Genomic DNA, 17,866 nt, shown 5'->3' with positions numbered 1-17,866 from the left:
CACCTCGTAATAACTGTCGTCTGGACAGAACTCGGATGTTGGTGTTGGGGTTTCCTCCTGAGATTCCTGTGCCTGTGGTGATTGCGGTGCTTTCAATAAAGCTACTGCGGCAGATGGTAGGGGACGTTTTTTAATATATTTTATTCTCTGTGACATCTGTTGTTCGGAAATTACTGGATCTGATGAGACTAGTGCTCTGTGAAACAAATCAGACATTGTTTTTATCCTATCCGATTTCCGAGTATGGTGTTCTCGATCGTGACGCCAATATTTGTTCCGTGACTCTGCTGCTTGCTCGGAAAGCATACCAACTGGAACAGACGAGTTTCGAATGATTGCAGCGCCATGGGCCAAAATTTTATGTATGGTGACTGTCATAGGACACCATTTGTAAGTATTGACATATTTTTGGACTAGTTCTTTACAAAAATTGCCAAACTTCTCTGCGTCTATTGGAAGACCACTCGACAATACAACTAGAACTGTGTGGGGATCGTCCAGAAGCCACTTCTCTAAGCCAAGGATGTTTGCAAATGCTTCACGATGTTTGTCAGACAAAACTGTTCTCGCGGTATTGCCGTCATTAGTAGTGCCACTATTGAAACGTACTGCCCTAAATTTAAATTCCAATTATTAAATGTTTACAAATTAAATTAAATAAAGTTAGGGTCAAGTACGAGTTGGAGTTGCACATTGAGGACCCGTGTCATCGTACACTGTATGACATGGTAAAATTTTTTTAGACCCTTCGTGTGCGAACCCGACTCTCACTTGCCTGATACTTACTAAATCAGTTCTCGAAGCAGTGGGATCACATTTTCTTCCATATGAAGTCGAAACCAGATATCCCAAAGAAAATGACGTATAAATAAAAATACCGAAGTGCCAACCCTAGCGGCCGGATAACCCGGATATAGTGTTTCGATGATTACTTGAATGTTTCACGGAATTAGGTCTTGTAAAAAATAGGGTGGATAGAAGACATATAAATGAAGCTGTCATACAAATATGGGCTCCTACTACGGCGGAATATGGAAGAAAAAAAATGAAAACCAAAAACATTAAATTCATTAATATCTTTATAACCAATATACCTAGAGAAGTCACAATTGCCACTAAATTTGCGTCTTTGAATGGTTTATCCAATAGCACTAAACAACGGAAAGTTTACAAAATAATTTGCAAATTATTAACGTTTTTCGTAAAATCCGGGGGCCTAAAACACGATCTTCAAAAATTTATTACACAAAAACTATGCAAATGACTAAAATGAAATGAAAAAGACTATGCTAATGAAAAGGACTACTGAATAAACTCGTGTCGGTTTAAAACACTCCCTATAACCACCCACATTTGTATCTAGTTGACGCGTTAGACGACTTACCCGAATTGAATACATTTGTTTTCTACTATGTTGCTATTATTTTTTGACAGGCGCTTACGCGTATACTCAAAAAATGAAATGTATGAAAATTCATTTATGAGACCATTTTTTAAATAAAAAAAGTATTTATTCAGAGGTACGTAACAGGTACATTCATCTGTTATTTAAATTATATCTCAAAATAATAGATATCAGCGGATCCAGGCGTGGTCCGGCTGCAGATTCTACTTCCCAGCCGGACCCCTTTTAAACGCATATATCTGCCAAACTACAGAGGTACGTTCAATTTCCGACGAGGTACGTGAAGTACATTAGAGGTACATTTCGCCATTAAAAACTGAGCGCAATCAGACGAGGTGGTCCGGCTGGGGAGGATCACACAAGCGACTGCCATCTGCCCTTCTAACCCATAGGGGAAACTAGGCATTACTGGGATTAGTCCTAAATCTTATTAGGCAGTGTAAATGTAATCTTATTTATACGTCATAATTTCATAGAAGCTTGATTTTTAAAATAACACGTGCACTGCGTGGGCTATCAAATCCGCTGCGGAATTTTTGTTGGTCTGACTCTACATTCCATTTACATTCGCGGCTCGTGGCTCGGCTCGCGGCTCGTCTCATGGCTCGCCTCGAGTCCGTAAGCACGTCGAGCTAACACTCGCGCCTCGTGGCTCGGTTCGTGTCTCGTAAGCTCGTCGAGCTATACGTAAATAAATATGTAATCTGGGTCAAGCACAAAGAATATAATACTCACTAGGAGAAGAACGGTAACTCCATACAAAAATATGTCCCCAACCGTTTATACGTTTATACTAGTGGCGCCGTCTTTGTGTACCAATGGAACTAAAGTTGACAACCGGTTTAGCCTGGCGGGTATTGGTAGGTAGTAATTCTGTTGATATACATATTTGTTATCTTCATATCACGAAATATATGCAAGATGCAAATATTACCCCTTGTTCGTGGTATTATCAATTGATTTAAATAAAAGGCATGTTTATGTTTATAACATTATATATATTATTTATTAAAAAATTGTTTTACATATAAAAATTTGAAAACTGGCAACTGGCAACTTAATAAAAAAATAGACATTAATAAAGCGCATTCACAAAGTTTTCAGTACCTTTTATACAAATAACATTAGGCATGCCTACCTATTACACTTTACACACAGATACACTACACTTTACACAGATTTCCAACTTGTATTCATACATTTCTTCACGGTTAATTACAGTGGAAACTGGATAAGTGGAATCGCAAGGGACCGGCTGTTTAGTTCCGCTTATCCAGGTTTTCCATTTATCCAGTTTTCCACTTAACCAGGTTTAAATAAAACGTTTTCTCACTTACAGAGGCTCTCGCTAATAGAGGTTCTGGATACTAGTAATGTCGCTTATAGAGGTCACGTATAGTATGGTCAAATAAAAGATCTAGACTTAAATAATCATCTTTTATTAAATATGTATGTAGATATACATATATGTATTAACAAAAAATAGGTATGTAATCCTGACTTTAAAAAAAGCAATATTGTAAATAATCCACAGTACTCGTATACAATTTTCAAAATTTCAAAAACAAAGTCACTCCTAATATTTCCTTTAGTACCGTTTGGTAACTAAAAATTGGTAACCAGCTTCGAAACGGGAAAGAAATACCAATTCGTAACTGGCTTCAAATTGGGACTTTTTCATTACCGATTTGTAACCATGTTTGGTAACCGGCTTCGAAACGGGAAAAATAAATCCCGGTTTGTAACTGGTTACAAAATGGGACTTTTGAATTACCGATTCATAGCCACGGTTAGTAACCAGCTTCCAAACGGGAAAAAATATCCCGCGTTGTAACTGGTTACAAAATGGGACTTTTGAAGTGGTTCATTAAGTTGTATTAAGGGTGGAAAGTAGAGATGGGGCAGTAAAGGTAGCTTGTTGTCACTCGAAAATGGACTTGGGAAGCCATCTCTGTTTAAAGCAGGCCACTGACGAGCCTTCCAAATGGATGCCGTTACAATGGATTCATCCAAATGGACGGCATCCTAATATTAAACATTGTACGTTTTTGACATTCACGGACCGATTTTGGATTGCAGCCACGCAATTTGGACTGTTGGAAGGCTCGTCAGTGGCCACCTTAAGTGGTGGTAATTGGCATTCACAGATTTTGGATAAAATGTACAGTAAACGTATACAATAAAACAAAATAAACGTATGCAATGACAATAAGTCTGAAGTGCTTTCATATGTACCTACACCGTTTTAGCCTCGGTTTGGTAGAATAAACTGGTTTGGTGGAATAAACTCCGATCAGAAACTCTGGCCCAATACGTAACCGGCTACAAACAGGTAATTTTGGATTCCCATTTTGTAGCCGGTTACAAAATTTTGTTACCAAATGGTACCACTCTGCCCTAATTCGTAACGTAACTGGCTACATACAGGGAATTTTAGATTCCCATTTTGTAGCTAGTTACCAAATTTAGTTACCAAGCGGTACCACGCTGGCCCAATACGTAACCGGCTACAAACTGGGAATCTTGATTCCCATTCTGTAGCTGGTTACGAAATTTTGGTTACCAAACGGTACTAAAGGTAATATTTATTTATGCAAGAGCAACCAGTATGTACTCATACAAAATACGTAGTTAAAACACGAACCATAATGTTAACGAAACAAACTACCCTCCGTGTGACGGTTTATTAAAAATACAGAGCTATTCCACTCATAGAGGTTTCGAAAACGGTTGCTTCCAGTTACAGAGGTAAAAATAAGAAATTTTCCAAAAAATGGATTCCGCTTATAGAGGTCCCAAAATTCCATTTATAGAGGTAATTCGTTGCCAAGGGACTGGAACCGAGAACTTCGGTCCACTTAAAGAGGTTTTCCACTAACCCAGGTTCCACTTATCCAGTTTCCACTGTAATACGCTTTCCAGATGCGTTATGACTCGGTTCCTTCTGAACCCACTAAAGTTGTAAATTTCACTCTGGCTGCTTCAACAGCCGTTGCTCCGCATTTAGCACATTTTCTATGTGCATTGCTGTAATCCATGTAGGTACAGACTTACAGTCTTAAGTGGTACGTAGCGGTACACGTTGTATGTATTATTTAAAGATTTAATAAATAAAATTTTCGTTATGAACTTTAACCACAGCAGTTGGACAGAGTCATTGACAAATATATTTTTTATTATGGTGGGTAGACGTACCTACCCTCCATATATTTTATGAACATTGATAAAGACAGTTGGAAGAAAATATTCATTATAAAACTTAATCGCATGTAATTAAGTTTTAAGCGTTTTAAGACCCGTTTTATGATTAATATTGTATAAAATTCGTGATAATTTAAATCAGAGTTGGGAGCAATGTTGCTGAAGAAAAATGTTTTTATTTTTATTACTCGCAACTTTTTCCCGGAGGCCAACGCACACATAGAAGCTTAAGGCGCACACATGCGCAATTATTTGGGGACATAACTTTCTTAGGAAGTGAACAGGCCTTGGTCAAGCAAATCTTGTCAGTAGCAAACGGCGGCAAATTTGAAAAATCGCGGGTTAGCAACACTGTGTTCGAATAATTCCAAAATCGCGTGTCATCTGTGTTTTATCTGTGGAATGTGGATCGCGAATGACAGCCATCATCTTGTTTGTTTACAAATGGTTTACAATGTTTACATTCTGAATCGATTCTATTTCAAGAGATATTTCTGCTGTGTCACCATTAAATACCAATATATTAAATAAGACTGTGCTTAATCAAAGCTAAGGTGCCTACAATGCCTACAGTGCCAACTGAGAAATCTAATAAAATATGAAAATCCAGTATGACATCTACCTGCTGAAGCAATGATTTTATTCATACATTCTTGTTTAACGGCATAGTCCACTTACAATTTTATTTTGAGATCTTCAAATTAGTTAATCATTTTTATCAACATCACACACCGCTTTTAAATTGTCCGTCCATACGTATTAATAACAATTTCAAACATTTTCAATAGAGAATCCGCGAGTGACAATTTGAATTGACGTACGTGACAAGGCGCGCTCAGCGGAAAAAAAAGTTTTAGTTCGATGTACATTGTACATTGCTGCTTTTCTTAGCGCAATACCATAGACTTACAATATATAGAGACGGGGTCTCAGCGAGCTGTCACTGTTGCCACTTTTGTTTAGTGTACGATTAACAATTTAACACCACCTTGCTGTAGCCATGTCGATAAAGTCATATCGATAAACTATCGACATTTCTTACAATTTAAATTTTACTTCAAAGGTTTGACGATATCTAAAATGAACAAATACGCTTTTATTCTTTATTGTGGTTATCAGATCACAATTTTATCGTCACGCCCCAGCAGGGAACCAAGGGAAAGTTCAGATATTTAATTAAAATACATAAACACCTACTAAGATATGTGTTCCGCAATAATTGGAATATTTTATTATATTCTAATATATTTATTATTCATTAGCATTTCAATTATGTATATGTTTAACAAAGATATTGAAGCTTCAATTAATTGCTATTTCGGTTCACTGTGTAGCATTTATCGATATATAACATGACTAAAATCGACTTTTTACATCCCTAAAAGAGCACACATACACGTTTTTACGCACACATACACAGCCTGGATGCATCAAAAAAGGCAACACTTGATTTGAAGTTCACTTTGTCAACAGTATGGTTGTCCTTTTTTGACAAATGGCATTTTAAAAGAGCGAGGAGAGAGAAATGATACTAGTTGCTGCGCCGTCAAAGAGAACAGAAAAGGTAGGGGCCTTGCGCAATACTACTCTTTGAGTGTTGCCCTTCTTTAGTTTGCTTTACATTGCTACTGACAAGATTTGCTTGACGCACTTTTTTTTTTATTTTAAATTTTCAACTATAGATGGTCAAGCAAATCTTGTCAGTAGAAAAAGACGGCAAATTTTAAAAAATGTAGGTGCGAAGGGTTATAGTCCCATAGAAAATCTGAATTTCGCGCCTTTTTATACTGACAAGATTTCGTCATAAACCACGTGATACGAAACGTCGGCGTCCAAATCAGATAGGTCACGTATTTTTTTCCAAATTTCGCTTCCGATGTGTCTGCTGCGATACATAGTCTCAACTTGTCTTAAACTAAATATATATCGCTCTAAGGCTTCGAGCAACACCGGCTTCCGACACGAAGCTGTAAGGATATAAAAGACTCCATGCGGAAAGAGAAGAGTCGTAGACGTATTGGATCCCATACATTTCACGACTCTTCTCTTTCCGCACAGACCCTGCTCGCTAGGTAGAATAATACTAATATATTTCTAATAGTTTGTATAAGCCGGCTCGACTTACCTTGAAAGTCTCGCAACAAATTGCATGCGTTTTTTGTGCATTGCAATTGCAAAGAATACAATACTCACTATGCATTGCACCTTTGATTGAACGGTGAAATGTATCTATATAAAACAAATTTAAAATTGCCTGCGAGTCATTGCAACGTCTGTAGAGGCTCTTACACTCAAGCATTTTTAAATGCACTACTACGTTATTGATAACTGGCAACATTATTTTCATCCCAACTCAACTTTTTTAATTTACAATCTGTGAACAAGAACATGCACAATAGTCGCAAATGTCGCAAGTCGCAATTTAGATATTTTCGATCACAATAATTCAATGTAGTGATTGTCAATCATTAGTGTTTCGTTTTGTTAGGCTTAGGTTAATTAATACAATGTCTAAAAATATAGTTTTCGAGGGGTGGTTGACCAAATCACCGCCGACAAAACGTATTTGGAGAACGGTAAGAAATAAAGCAACTTTTACCTTTGTTGACACATTGATCCTTGATCGAATTATCTAGGTTTAGTACGATTAGAATGTAATCAATAACCCATTTACTTATAATATTGTGTTAGCGTGATATTTATTTTAACTTATGTTTTCAGAAATGGCGAAGGAGATGGTTTGCCTTGAGACATTCTGGAGAGCTGCCTGGTCAATATTTTTTGGACTACTATGCCGATAGGAACTGCAGGCGCCTCAAGGGCACTATCAACCTTGATTTATGTGAACAGGTATTTAACTAACATATTGCTCATGTTAATCTAGCATTCTTAAAGTCTTTTCTACAACCAACTTCACTTAATAATACATTTTTTTGCTGACTAGCTTGTACAAATCAACCTTGCCACAAAAAGCAAAACATTCAAAAATGTATTCCTAATACTCTACTATTTGAGACATGAGAGAAGGAATAAAACTGTATTTATGCCCAAAATAGAAATAAATGGAAGAACTTTATAAGAAAATTTATATTCTTTGATTGTTGTTATTTATTATAACCTTATTTTAGTTTTACTGACAAGACTGACTGGTTTCATAAATATTTCTCAATTGTAAAAGTATGCAAATAAATAACGGTCTTGTAAATCAGTACATTGGCAACCCCAGATGTTACATTTATTTGAATAATGTAAATCTTTCCTGGTGTGACATTATCCTCCCATACTGTAAGCAGTGTCTGTGTTTGCTAGGTTGATGCAGGGCTTCACATGGAACGTAGTGGCAGTGGGTTGTTGGACCCTAAGCTCCGAGGATCTGTGTTCACTATCCAGACTCAGTCCAGGACTTATCACCTCGAAGCAGATTGTGAAGCTGAAATGGAAAAGTGGGTTGATGCAATATGTAGTGTTTGTGGCCTGAGAGCTACAGAGGATACTTCCACTGAGAATGGTGAGGCAAAAATTTTTTAAGGAAAGTAATTCTTTCATTGTGATCTAGTTCTTTTGTTGTATTGCTTAACATATGCACTAGAGGAAGAAAATTTATTAAACAAAAAGTGACAATAGGAAAACATCAACAAAATAACTGAATTATAACTAGAGATACCCCGAAAAGTGAATTTGGCCGAATACCGAATACCGAATATTCGGCCCCTCCTCTCGGCCGAATTCCGAATAATCGGCGACCGAATATTCGGTATGACATGTGAACATTTTGAGTCACAATTATTACGAAAACTGTTTGCCAACAAAGCACAATGTTAGCTATGATATATTTTTATGTAGAACAGAATTAATTAATGTAGTTAAGAGTCAATCAAATCAGACCCATGATAAAAATAAAATATTTTGGAATCAACAAATGCTCCAAAACATGCCTTCGTATTTAACCACTTTCCAAGAATACATTTTAAATATTAAATATACCTAGTTTTTGGTTATTTCCTTGTGAAATTTTTCTTTTTAGGTAGGTGCAACCTGGGTGCAACAGATATTCGGTATTCGGCCGAATAGTAGGCAATATTCGGCCGAATACCGAATATTCGGCAATATTCGGCCGAATACCGAATATTCGGCAAAGTGGCCGAATAGGCCGAATACCGAATAGTTGCCGAATATTCGAGGCATCTCTAATTATAACTTACCTTACATTATAATATAAACCCTAGGTATTTTATACAGCTGTGGGGAACTAAACTGAATTGGGATTTATCAAGTAACTTAGATGATTAGTATATTGTAATAATTATAGCAAATTCATAGTTTTTATATAACTCATGTTTTAATAGACCCATATGTATGGTATATTATATCTGTCCAATATTAAAGTATGACTGCTTAAACTGCGAATGTATTTGGTTGTTAGTCTTGCAAGAGCATAATAGTAATAATTAAAAAACGGAATCAAAATTGATAATAGGTTTACAGGTCCTTTTGTGCTGCTGCTGCTGTCCGTTTTGATATCTCTCTTAAGCCTCAGTGGATGGATTTAAAAAACTAAAGTAACTTATGATGTATATACGGAGCTTAATATGCCAAATTTCAACAAACCTAAGCAGTTTAGGTTTTATTATTAGTGTGGATATTATTGTCTGAATTGTCTTATTGAGTGCTGGTAACCTAGCGGTAGGGTGTGCATGGTCCAAACTGAAGGTTGTGGATCAACTTGGCTCATAATAATGATTTTATTGTCAGTTGCATACATATCGCCTGACCATGCATCCAAATCCACTGACCATCCCATTGCTTAAACCGGACTATGTCAGGCGACTTCAAAGAGCTTATGTGCTGGATATTTAAGGGAGGATAGGGCAATGGCCCTATCATTCTGGAAACGTCATATATATTTCCCTGATCCAATCTGATTATAGTCTTGCGACTGATTGCAGATATTAATAAGAAAAAAAAAATTGCATACGCAATATTATTTGACATTTACCAGTCGCTCAAATGAGAAGAAACCACCATGAGGAAACTGGAAACTGAACTCATCTTGATAAGGCCTAGTTTTCTCTCTAGGGTTCATGGTCACATGGCAGTAGTCGCTTTTTTAATAACTAGTGCTAGTGAAAATTCTTGGGATTAGATTGCCTTTGGGCACCTTTACAACACAATCAGGAATGTGCTAAGATGAGAAAGACTTTAAAAAAGAAAATTATGTTATAAATGTTATGCAGGAAAAATATTGATGATGATGTAAGAGATGAATCAGTATAATTAGTAAGTTGTAAGAATTTGTATTGTACTCTAGCATTCATCATTATAATTACTAACCACAACTTTATTCTCAATGCTATTGCGAGTTTTTGCCCAAATGGGCCAAGCAAAATCTTAAATATTCAACGTCTCACATTATGTATTGATTCCTGTAATAGCAAGTAAGTTTTAAGAATTTGTATTGTCTAGCATTCATCATTATCATTACTAACCACAACTTTATTCTCAATGCTATTGCGAGTTTTTGCCCAAATGAGTTTGGCCTGTAATAGCAATGACATAAATCTACTTACTTACAAAAAAAAAAGTACACCGTATAAAACAAAGTCACCCGCCGCGTCTGTCTATTTGTGTGTATACATATATGTTCGCGATAAACTTAAAAACTACTGAACGGATTTTCTTGCGCTTATCATTAGAGTGATTCTTGAAGGTTTAAATGTATAATTTCTTAAGGTTTTGTGTAACCCGTGCGAAGTCGGGTCGGATCGCTTGTATATGTATAAGGCAGACTGTGTTAATTTCGTATTACGTAATAATATGTACCTAAATTACAGGTACATACCAGAACAGCATGCCTATGGCTGTGAACGAGCGGTACGAGTGTCCAGAGGGCACAGGGCCGTACATCCGAATATCCGAGTGCGTCACCGGGATTCGGGCCCAGGTAAACAATGATGATTAAAATTATTTACTTGACTGCGTATAGATTACGGCAGGGGTTCCCAATCTATCAGGCTGCGAAGCACTTGCGAGTTTAAAATGTAATGGCGCCCTAACTTAGGCTACCTATTCGAAATAGGTACAGTCAGCAGCAGAAGTCGCTATACACTCCAGGTGCTCAAAAAGAGGTAAACGTTTAAACTGACAAAAAGTTGTTGACTGTCATGGTAGCATTTACTGGTGAGCGCTCAACATGTCACAAATATCTTAACAGTCGCTATTCATTAATTTCTACACTTACAACAAATCATTGATACCTTAGCTGTCAAAAAACCATTGGTATCTAAGCGGTCAACGTGTCAAATATATCTGAACAATATGGAAAAATAGACGTTTAAAGCATACATGTATGGTCGTATATTGAATGAATAATAGCTATGCTAATTTCAGGTAAAGCCTTTTGACAATCATCGAAAGCAGTACAGTCTTGTCATCACATACATCTATCTCACGTTTTGCCCTTCAACCATTGACAGAGGCCTGTCAGTCAGCTTACTGAAAACTATTTCTTTTATTGAATAAAATCATCAAAACGAATGAGTGACACATAGCGAAAGCTAACTGAAGCCGAATTTAGAGCCAATTGTCAAGGCACGTTGTGGTCTTGTGACTAAGGCGTTTGCTTTTCAAAGCAGAGACCGCGGATTCAAATCTCAGTCGGACGCAACTAGAGATTACAGCTTTATTTAGTGTTCCGTACAAAACTTTGTTTACGGAACACTTATGGGATCACTTCGGTCTTGCAAATCAGTTATTTTTTTTGGGTTTCATTTCTATTATTAATTTGTACTTTTATATTAATTTCGCATAAGTTGGTTGTTTTGGGTTGGTCCCATAGTAAAAGTTGCTCAGTATGACCTAAACATTAATGGATCTCTTTCTTGGCCTTTCGTTCTGATACATACTGTATATAACTCCGTATACTCTATCCTCTCTGCTTAGTTGTAAAAACAAAATTCGTCACTCCTATGGTCAACAGTTAGCATATTACGTAGGTGTATATGCATGGCAGTGATGGTTTTAACGGCTAGCCTCTATTACAAAGCCATAAGGTTTACATGTCAGATTGGGACAGAGAACGTGTTAATTAAGTTTCAATTCTATTATTTTCTCCTTCGTTCTTTGATCGATTCGGAGCATCGTATTTTAGTACTATATAGTATATTTTAGTACAATAAGCGGGCTAAATGAATATACAGTATGTAAATCAACGAAAAACATTTACTCAAGCCCGTTAATGAATGGGTCACACTGAGCAACTTTCACTATGGCACCAACCCCGAAATCGCAAAAAAAAAATTGACTCTCCCATAGAAAATTTCAATGCTAGATCAGCAAAATGTATGAAACGACCTAATTTTTTTTTCGCGATTTAGGGGTCGGTGCCATAGTAAAAGTTGCTTAGTGTGACCTACACATTAACAGGTTTGAGTAAAGGATTTTCGTTAGTTTACATACCGTATTAAGTTATTAACATATAATATGCTCTACGATTTGGAAGAACGGCTGCCTATGACAGTTAAAATAAAAAACCTATCATTCTCGTAAAACCTACTTATTTATTGTCTAAGTTTGACACTTGACGATAAAATACTTATTTAAGAAAGGAGGTGTCAATTCGTAGCTGCTACAGTATTTTTTTAAAAGTTAGACAGAGAAAATGTTGATGCTTAGTTACCATTGAAATAACAACTGCTTAGCAACTGGTGGCACCCTGGCTGCTGACGTACGTGATTGGCAGTGCGTGTAGGTATTAATGACAGCAGCTTGAATTTGAGTGCTTAGTTACCACTGGTTTTCTAACCGTTATTGTCATTGTGATTAAATAAGGGTGTATGTGTTAAAGAAAAACTCAGAAGTTAAGATATATGTGACGAACTGAAAGCCTATGATAAAATGACAACTTAGATGTCCTTATTTTTGTGACGATTGAAGTGTATATGTTTTCTTGGACACCTTACCCGCTCAGGTATATCTGATGCTGACTGTACATGGCGAGGAGGATTGCCTGTCTACGGCCACAGAATAAATAATAGTACTAGGTACAGAAGACTCACTCTCTAACAAAACGCGTCTGTCACGATCAGCACAGATATGGCCGCTAGGTGGCGACAGCGCCACGCGCGGCTTATGGCAAACCCCAAAATTGGGGTCGAACGGATGTACTTTTAGCTACCTGTAGCAAACCGACGAAATCGCGGAGTGAGCCACGCCTGCTACGGCGGACCAGGGCGCTGCGACGTATAGTTTGGGTACTCCTGAAATACGATATATATTACCGTACCGTATAATTACAGTTTTGATTAGTTGATAATACGGGTATTTTATAGAACAGTGTAATCGGCCCCCATACGGGCATGCAAATATTTAATTAAGTGAGCTGTAGAGTGAAAGTTTAAATTCAGTTGCAGTGCGATATTAAGCACATTACGTGACTTTGACGAAAATTTAAAGGGCCAAATGTATCAATCAAACAATCAATTTAAAGGGATTACATATATGTACTGTAAAACGTTGTACAATATACGTAGTGAAGAATTAATAACTGTGCTGTAATAACTGTAACTGAACAAAAAACACAATTGATCGTAGGATTCCCGTGCATTTACGTTTGACCCTCGGAACATCGTGACGAGCAGCAGGCGGGGTTTCGCCGGGGACAGCCGCGGCAACCAGATGTACCTGAGCCAGCCGCTCCGGCAGCACAACGCCGACTTCTCTGAGAACGAGTCCAACCTTAGTGAGGACGAGTGCAAGTCCCTCAACGCTAGTCACTCTAACATAGGTAAAGTTAAACCAAGTAAAGTCTACAGCGATTATCATAGCCCACGCGGTGGAAATGTTATTATTTCTACTCCGGTACTTTTATTTGTCATTTAAAGGGTCGTGCACACACCTTTAAAACCCCTACCTTATAGTTGTCAAGACAAGTCTATTCGCCAATAAAGACTTTGTGCATACACGCAGTATCTTTTTGTCAATTTACGATACTTCTTGTAATGACCACTTAAAAAATATTAAATGAAATACAGTGTTGCCAACCTTATTTTAAATGTCATCTCTCACAAATAAGTGAACCATAGACATGTTTTTTTTATATTTCATTCATTCATTCATTCGTTTCCCGCCCGTACCCTTCATTTTTGCTACTTCATGATTTAAAAAGATTTGTAAAATTTTCAATTTTATTTCAAAGTGCTTGGTCGTAGAAAAAGTATTGTATGCAACGTTGTTTAACTGAGTTAAAATATACTCGTGGCGTCTTTATTAACAATTTTCGGCTTCGCCTCAAACTGTTACTCACGCCACTCGCCTTTTTTGACCTCTCTTAAACAATGGTTGCATAAAATACTTGGTTGCATTAAACGTCAAACTTATATGAAATTATTACATATAAATAACACTTGCACTGTGTTGGCTATCAAAATCACTGCAGGCTTTTCTTGGTGTAACAGTATCCTATTTATTTTTTATTACAAGTCTGTGTACCTACCTATATGGGATACATCACCTGCATCAAACGCCTAATCACTGAAACATGATCCAAGAGGCCAAGCCAAAGGCAAAAAAATTGCACGTACAAGTATATTCGTCATGAAAATTTCTTTCAATTTGTGTTTTCGATAAGGGTTCTTTCCCACTGAACTAGGTAGGTAGGTACAGTCACATGCAATAATATGTTACACAACGAAGACAGCAAAAATATCTGACACGATCTTATTTGTAGACCCATAAGAGCGTGTCACATATTTTTGCGGCGTTCGAAGAGTAACATATTACTACTCGTTTTTTCCGGGTACGGTTTGCTGCAGGATCCCGTTTTAAAATATAAAATAAATAAATATTATAGGACATTCTTACACAGATTGACTAAATCCCACAGTAAGCTCAAGAAGGCTTGTGTTTAATAGTATACATGCAGTATCCCGAAAACAGAATGCTCGTGTGAACATTACTATATTTAAATAGCACGAGTACCACTATAACGGGATCCTACAGAAAACCGTACCCACAAAAAGTGGGAAAGAGTCCTAACATCGTGTTTGTGCGCAGTTCAACCTTGGTTATTAAAATATACCCATTACTATGGATGCAGTCAGAAGAAAGGAAGAATCGCATGTGCAATGTATTATTCACACATCACCCACTTCAATCTTGACGGACAGTGTTGGCGTTGACGCGTCGATGTTTAAAATGTAAATGTTAAATATTTGTATTTTTACAGGAGACTGGTCTGTGACAAAATCTTTTACCAAATTAGCGGTCGGCCCTAAGAAAAACGGCATCCCGGACGATGGTACGTTTGTTATTTAGTGTACATTAGGGCGTTTTTAAATACGTGTTATTTAATATATACGCGTGTCATATCTGTAGGCGGTATGTGGCCGTGGCCCGCATCTATTGGGCGCCTATCTCTTAGCGAGTCAGATACCTAGCCTAGCCGCTGGTTTCACTGCTCCATACGAAAGAAAGAAGAAAGAATGATTTACGTCAAACCAGTTAATTACATAAAATACTGTATAGAAGACAGAAAGGAGTCCACTCAGCGGAATGCCAAAAGATAGATGAAAAATGTAACGTTTAAATCTTACCAAACATTATTCTCTTACAGGGCCACCAGTACCGCCTCGGCCACCTAAGACCTTAGGAGTTACATCAAAGAATAACTTGCAAAAAGATGCCTACCTTGGACCAAAATACAACGAACCCATGGATTCCAATGATAATGTTTTTGTAAGTTTACTACTTGATTTGATTTATATATTTTCTCTCACTATTTATGTCTGCTTCATTGAATCCACATACGAAAACATTTAATGTATTCACTGCCAGCAACGTGCCAGGTGGGCGCTCAGTCCGTAGTCGCTTTTCGCTACATACATGCGAGTTTTCACATCCGCTACGCTTAAGGCTCATTTAGGGCCAGTTGCACCAACCACGTTTGACAGACTGATCAACGTCAGCCGGCGCGCCACTATGAAACTTTCCATATTTAAAAATTTAGCGAATTCTTTAACGATACGAACAGTTTGGTGCAACCGACCCTTAGACGGTGCGAGAACTCGCATGCGAGTTTCATTACATTGCGGTATTTGATTGGTCGGCTGAATTGGATGTAACCAATAATCCTCAATGTAACTAACATCGCATACGAGTTCGCGCGCCGTCTAAATCAGCTCTTAGTGCGTTTGTAGCGCGTAGCACTCGCTGGCACTGAATATGATAAACATCCCTTTTTTGTGCCAAATGTATTTACATAGTAATAATATTTTCTCAAACATGCAATGAAATATTGATGTTATGTTCCTTATAATAGGCTGCGAAGTATGACGTTTCAGGTGCGGCTAGGACAAAAGGTATTTAATGGAATTTCATACAAATCTTGCAGGCCTAGGCCGGCAAAGTCCTCTTTTTTAATTTTCATTTCACAGATATTTGTGACACAGCATCGTCGCATTCATCCATAAAAAAAAAACTAGAGGCAGTATTGGCTTTATGGTTCGTAATGACACTGCCACTACGCCTATAAAAAAAAAACAATAAACAATGTTTGCTATAATTTGCAGTTTTATTTGTATAAAATCAACATGAACTTAATAAATAATACATTATTAACCAAATTTTATAATTTTAAAATATAAATTTAACTACACAAATAAAAACATTTAAAATATTTCATCTAAACGTTAGCGGTAAAAAGGTCTACTCAAACACGCGTAGTTATTTTTTTTAAATTGTTATGGAGGTAAAGTTGAAAAATTTTCATTCTGTTTTATTGGATTTATGGTGCGTTGTTGATTTTTTTACTTTAATACGAGTTCCGACGAAATAATGAAATTAATTGTAATCGTAGGTGTTGGAATTGGCAGCGTAAGCAGAATTGATTTTAAATAACTTGCTGCCTCTGCCGCCAAATCAAAGACGAAGTATGTATATGGTTGCTTATGGCAATTTTATTATTTGAGAAACTAAGAAAAATGGCTTACAGTTTATTAGAAACAGTTTTGTGGCATATTTTAAATGAATGTAACTACAAATTCGTCAACACTGTGGAAATTATACTTATTTACTCCATGCATAAAGCAACGATGTATGTGTAATATGATATCAATATGAAAGACTATGTAAACTTATGTGACGAAAACGACAGTCAGACGGATACAAGGCGAAAAAATCAAAGATACATGAAAATATACGGGTAGTAAAAATACACGACTCGTGTAAAACATACGCGTGATAATGATATAGGTACGTGTTGGTTATATTTTGGGTGTAGTTTACTTTTAGTTTTATCTATAAATAAAACTTGGGTTTCGTGGATTTTTTATTTTATTTATTTCATTGCATGTTTGAGAAAAGCACTATACATACCTCAGCGGGAAATGGGGTTGCCCGCGCTCAGACCTATCCGGCCTCGCTTCGCTCGGCCGTCTATATGTCTTCGGCCGGCAACCCCTTTTGTCCCGGCCTCTGTAGTAATGTACTATTATAAAGTAGATGTAAAAATGGGTTCGATATATGTGCATATATGTGCGATAGGTGCAGTGCACGTTGGGAGTGGCGAGTGGGGTGGGCGCGGCGCGGCGGCGCTCGCCCGCCCGCTTCCCCGCTCCCGCCGCCGTCGCCACCGATGACGATGATGAGGAGCTCTCACCCGGACACCCGGTAACTTGCACTCACGGACCACTTTATAGATGAAACATGTTACTCGCCTTACCAGAGGGCCACCCAACGTATGCGTCGTGGTCTAGGCGTTAAACTCACCAAATACTGAGACAAAAAAGAGGTCTTAGGAACTTTGCTTGTGTCATCAATGACAAAGACCAAACCACCACAAAGACAAAACCAGTGTCAAAATTCTGATGTTTTAAAATGAACCACATAATTTGCGATGAGATCTACATACATAATAAAACCAATTTCCTGTATTTTGTATTTGTTATGGTTGTTCCAGTCAATGCAGTATTGCAATGTGAAGTCTCTGCCACCGGCGGTGGACCGCGCGCTCAAACCGCGCCACTCCAGCCATAGCATAAGCCACCTCAACAGCTTCTCAGGACAGGTAACTTACTTCCTTATTTATACAACTTGACAATCAATAATAACAATGTAATAGTTACATAATGTTTTCTCAAACGGGTTGACGGATTTTACTTTCGAGATCTCGTTCAATATATTATGAAGGTAATAGTTGACAAAATAATCATACGGCTTGCCATTGTCGCTCTCTGATCAAGTGATCAGTGATAATCCAAATATTTA

At 37.3% G+C, this 17,866-nt stretch overlaps 1 protein-coding gene across 1 annotated transcript in view; it reads left to right on the top strand.

Annotated features, from left to right (window-relative positions):
* The first annotated feature begins 7,001 nt into the window (after window positions 1-7,001).
* LOC134679037 (uncharacterized) overlaps window positions 7,002-17,866 on the top strand; it is a 71,387-nt gene continuing 60,522 nt past the window's right edge. Inside the window, exons 1-9 of the mRNA XM_063537847.1 lie at window positions 7,002-7,182; window positions 7,328-7,456; window positions 7,916-8,114; window positions 10,438-10,547; window positions 13,196-13,388; window positions 14,829-14,900; window positions 15,216-15,337; window positions 17,144-17,269; window positions 17,559-17,666. Coding sequence (XP_063393917.1) covers window positions 7,114-7,182; window positions 7,328-7,456; window positions 7,916-8,114; window positions 10,438-10,547; window positions 13,196-13,388; window positions 14,829-14,900; window positions 15,216-15,337; window positions 17,144-17,269; window positions 17,559-17,666 — 1,128 coding nt within the window. The 5' untranslated portion in view covers window positions 7,002-7,113. The remainder of the gene's footprint in view (window positions 7,183-7,327; window positions 7,457-7,915; window positions 8,115-10,437; window positions 10,548-13,195; window positions 13,389-14,828; window positions 14,901-15,215; window positions 15,338-17,143; window positions 17,270-17,558; window positions 17,667-17,866) is intronic.

Source organism: Cydia fagiglandana, chromosome Z (assembly GCF_963556715.1).
Source record: "Cydia fagiglandana chromosome Z, ilCydFagi1.1, whole genome shotgun sequence".
Taxonomy (NCBI): Eukaryota; Metazoa; Arthropoda; class Insecta; order Lepidoptera; family Tortricidae; genus Cydia; species Cydia fagiglandana.
The sequence above is the reverse complement of the archived record's forward strand: the minus strand, read 5'-3'. Positions and strand labels throughout refer to the sequence as shown.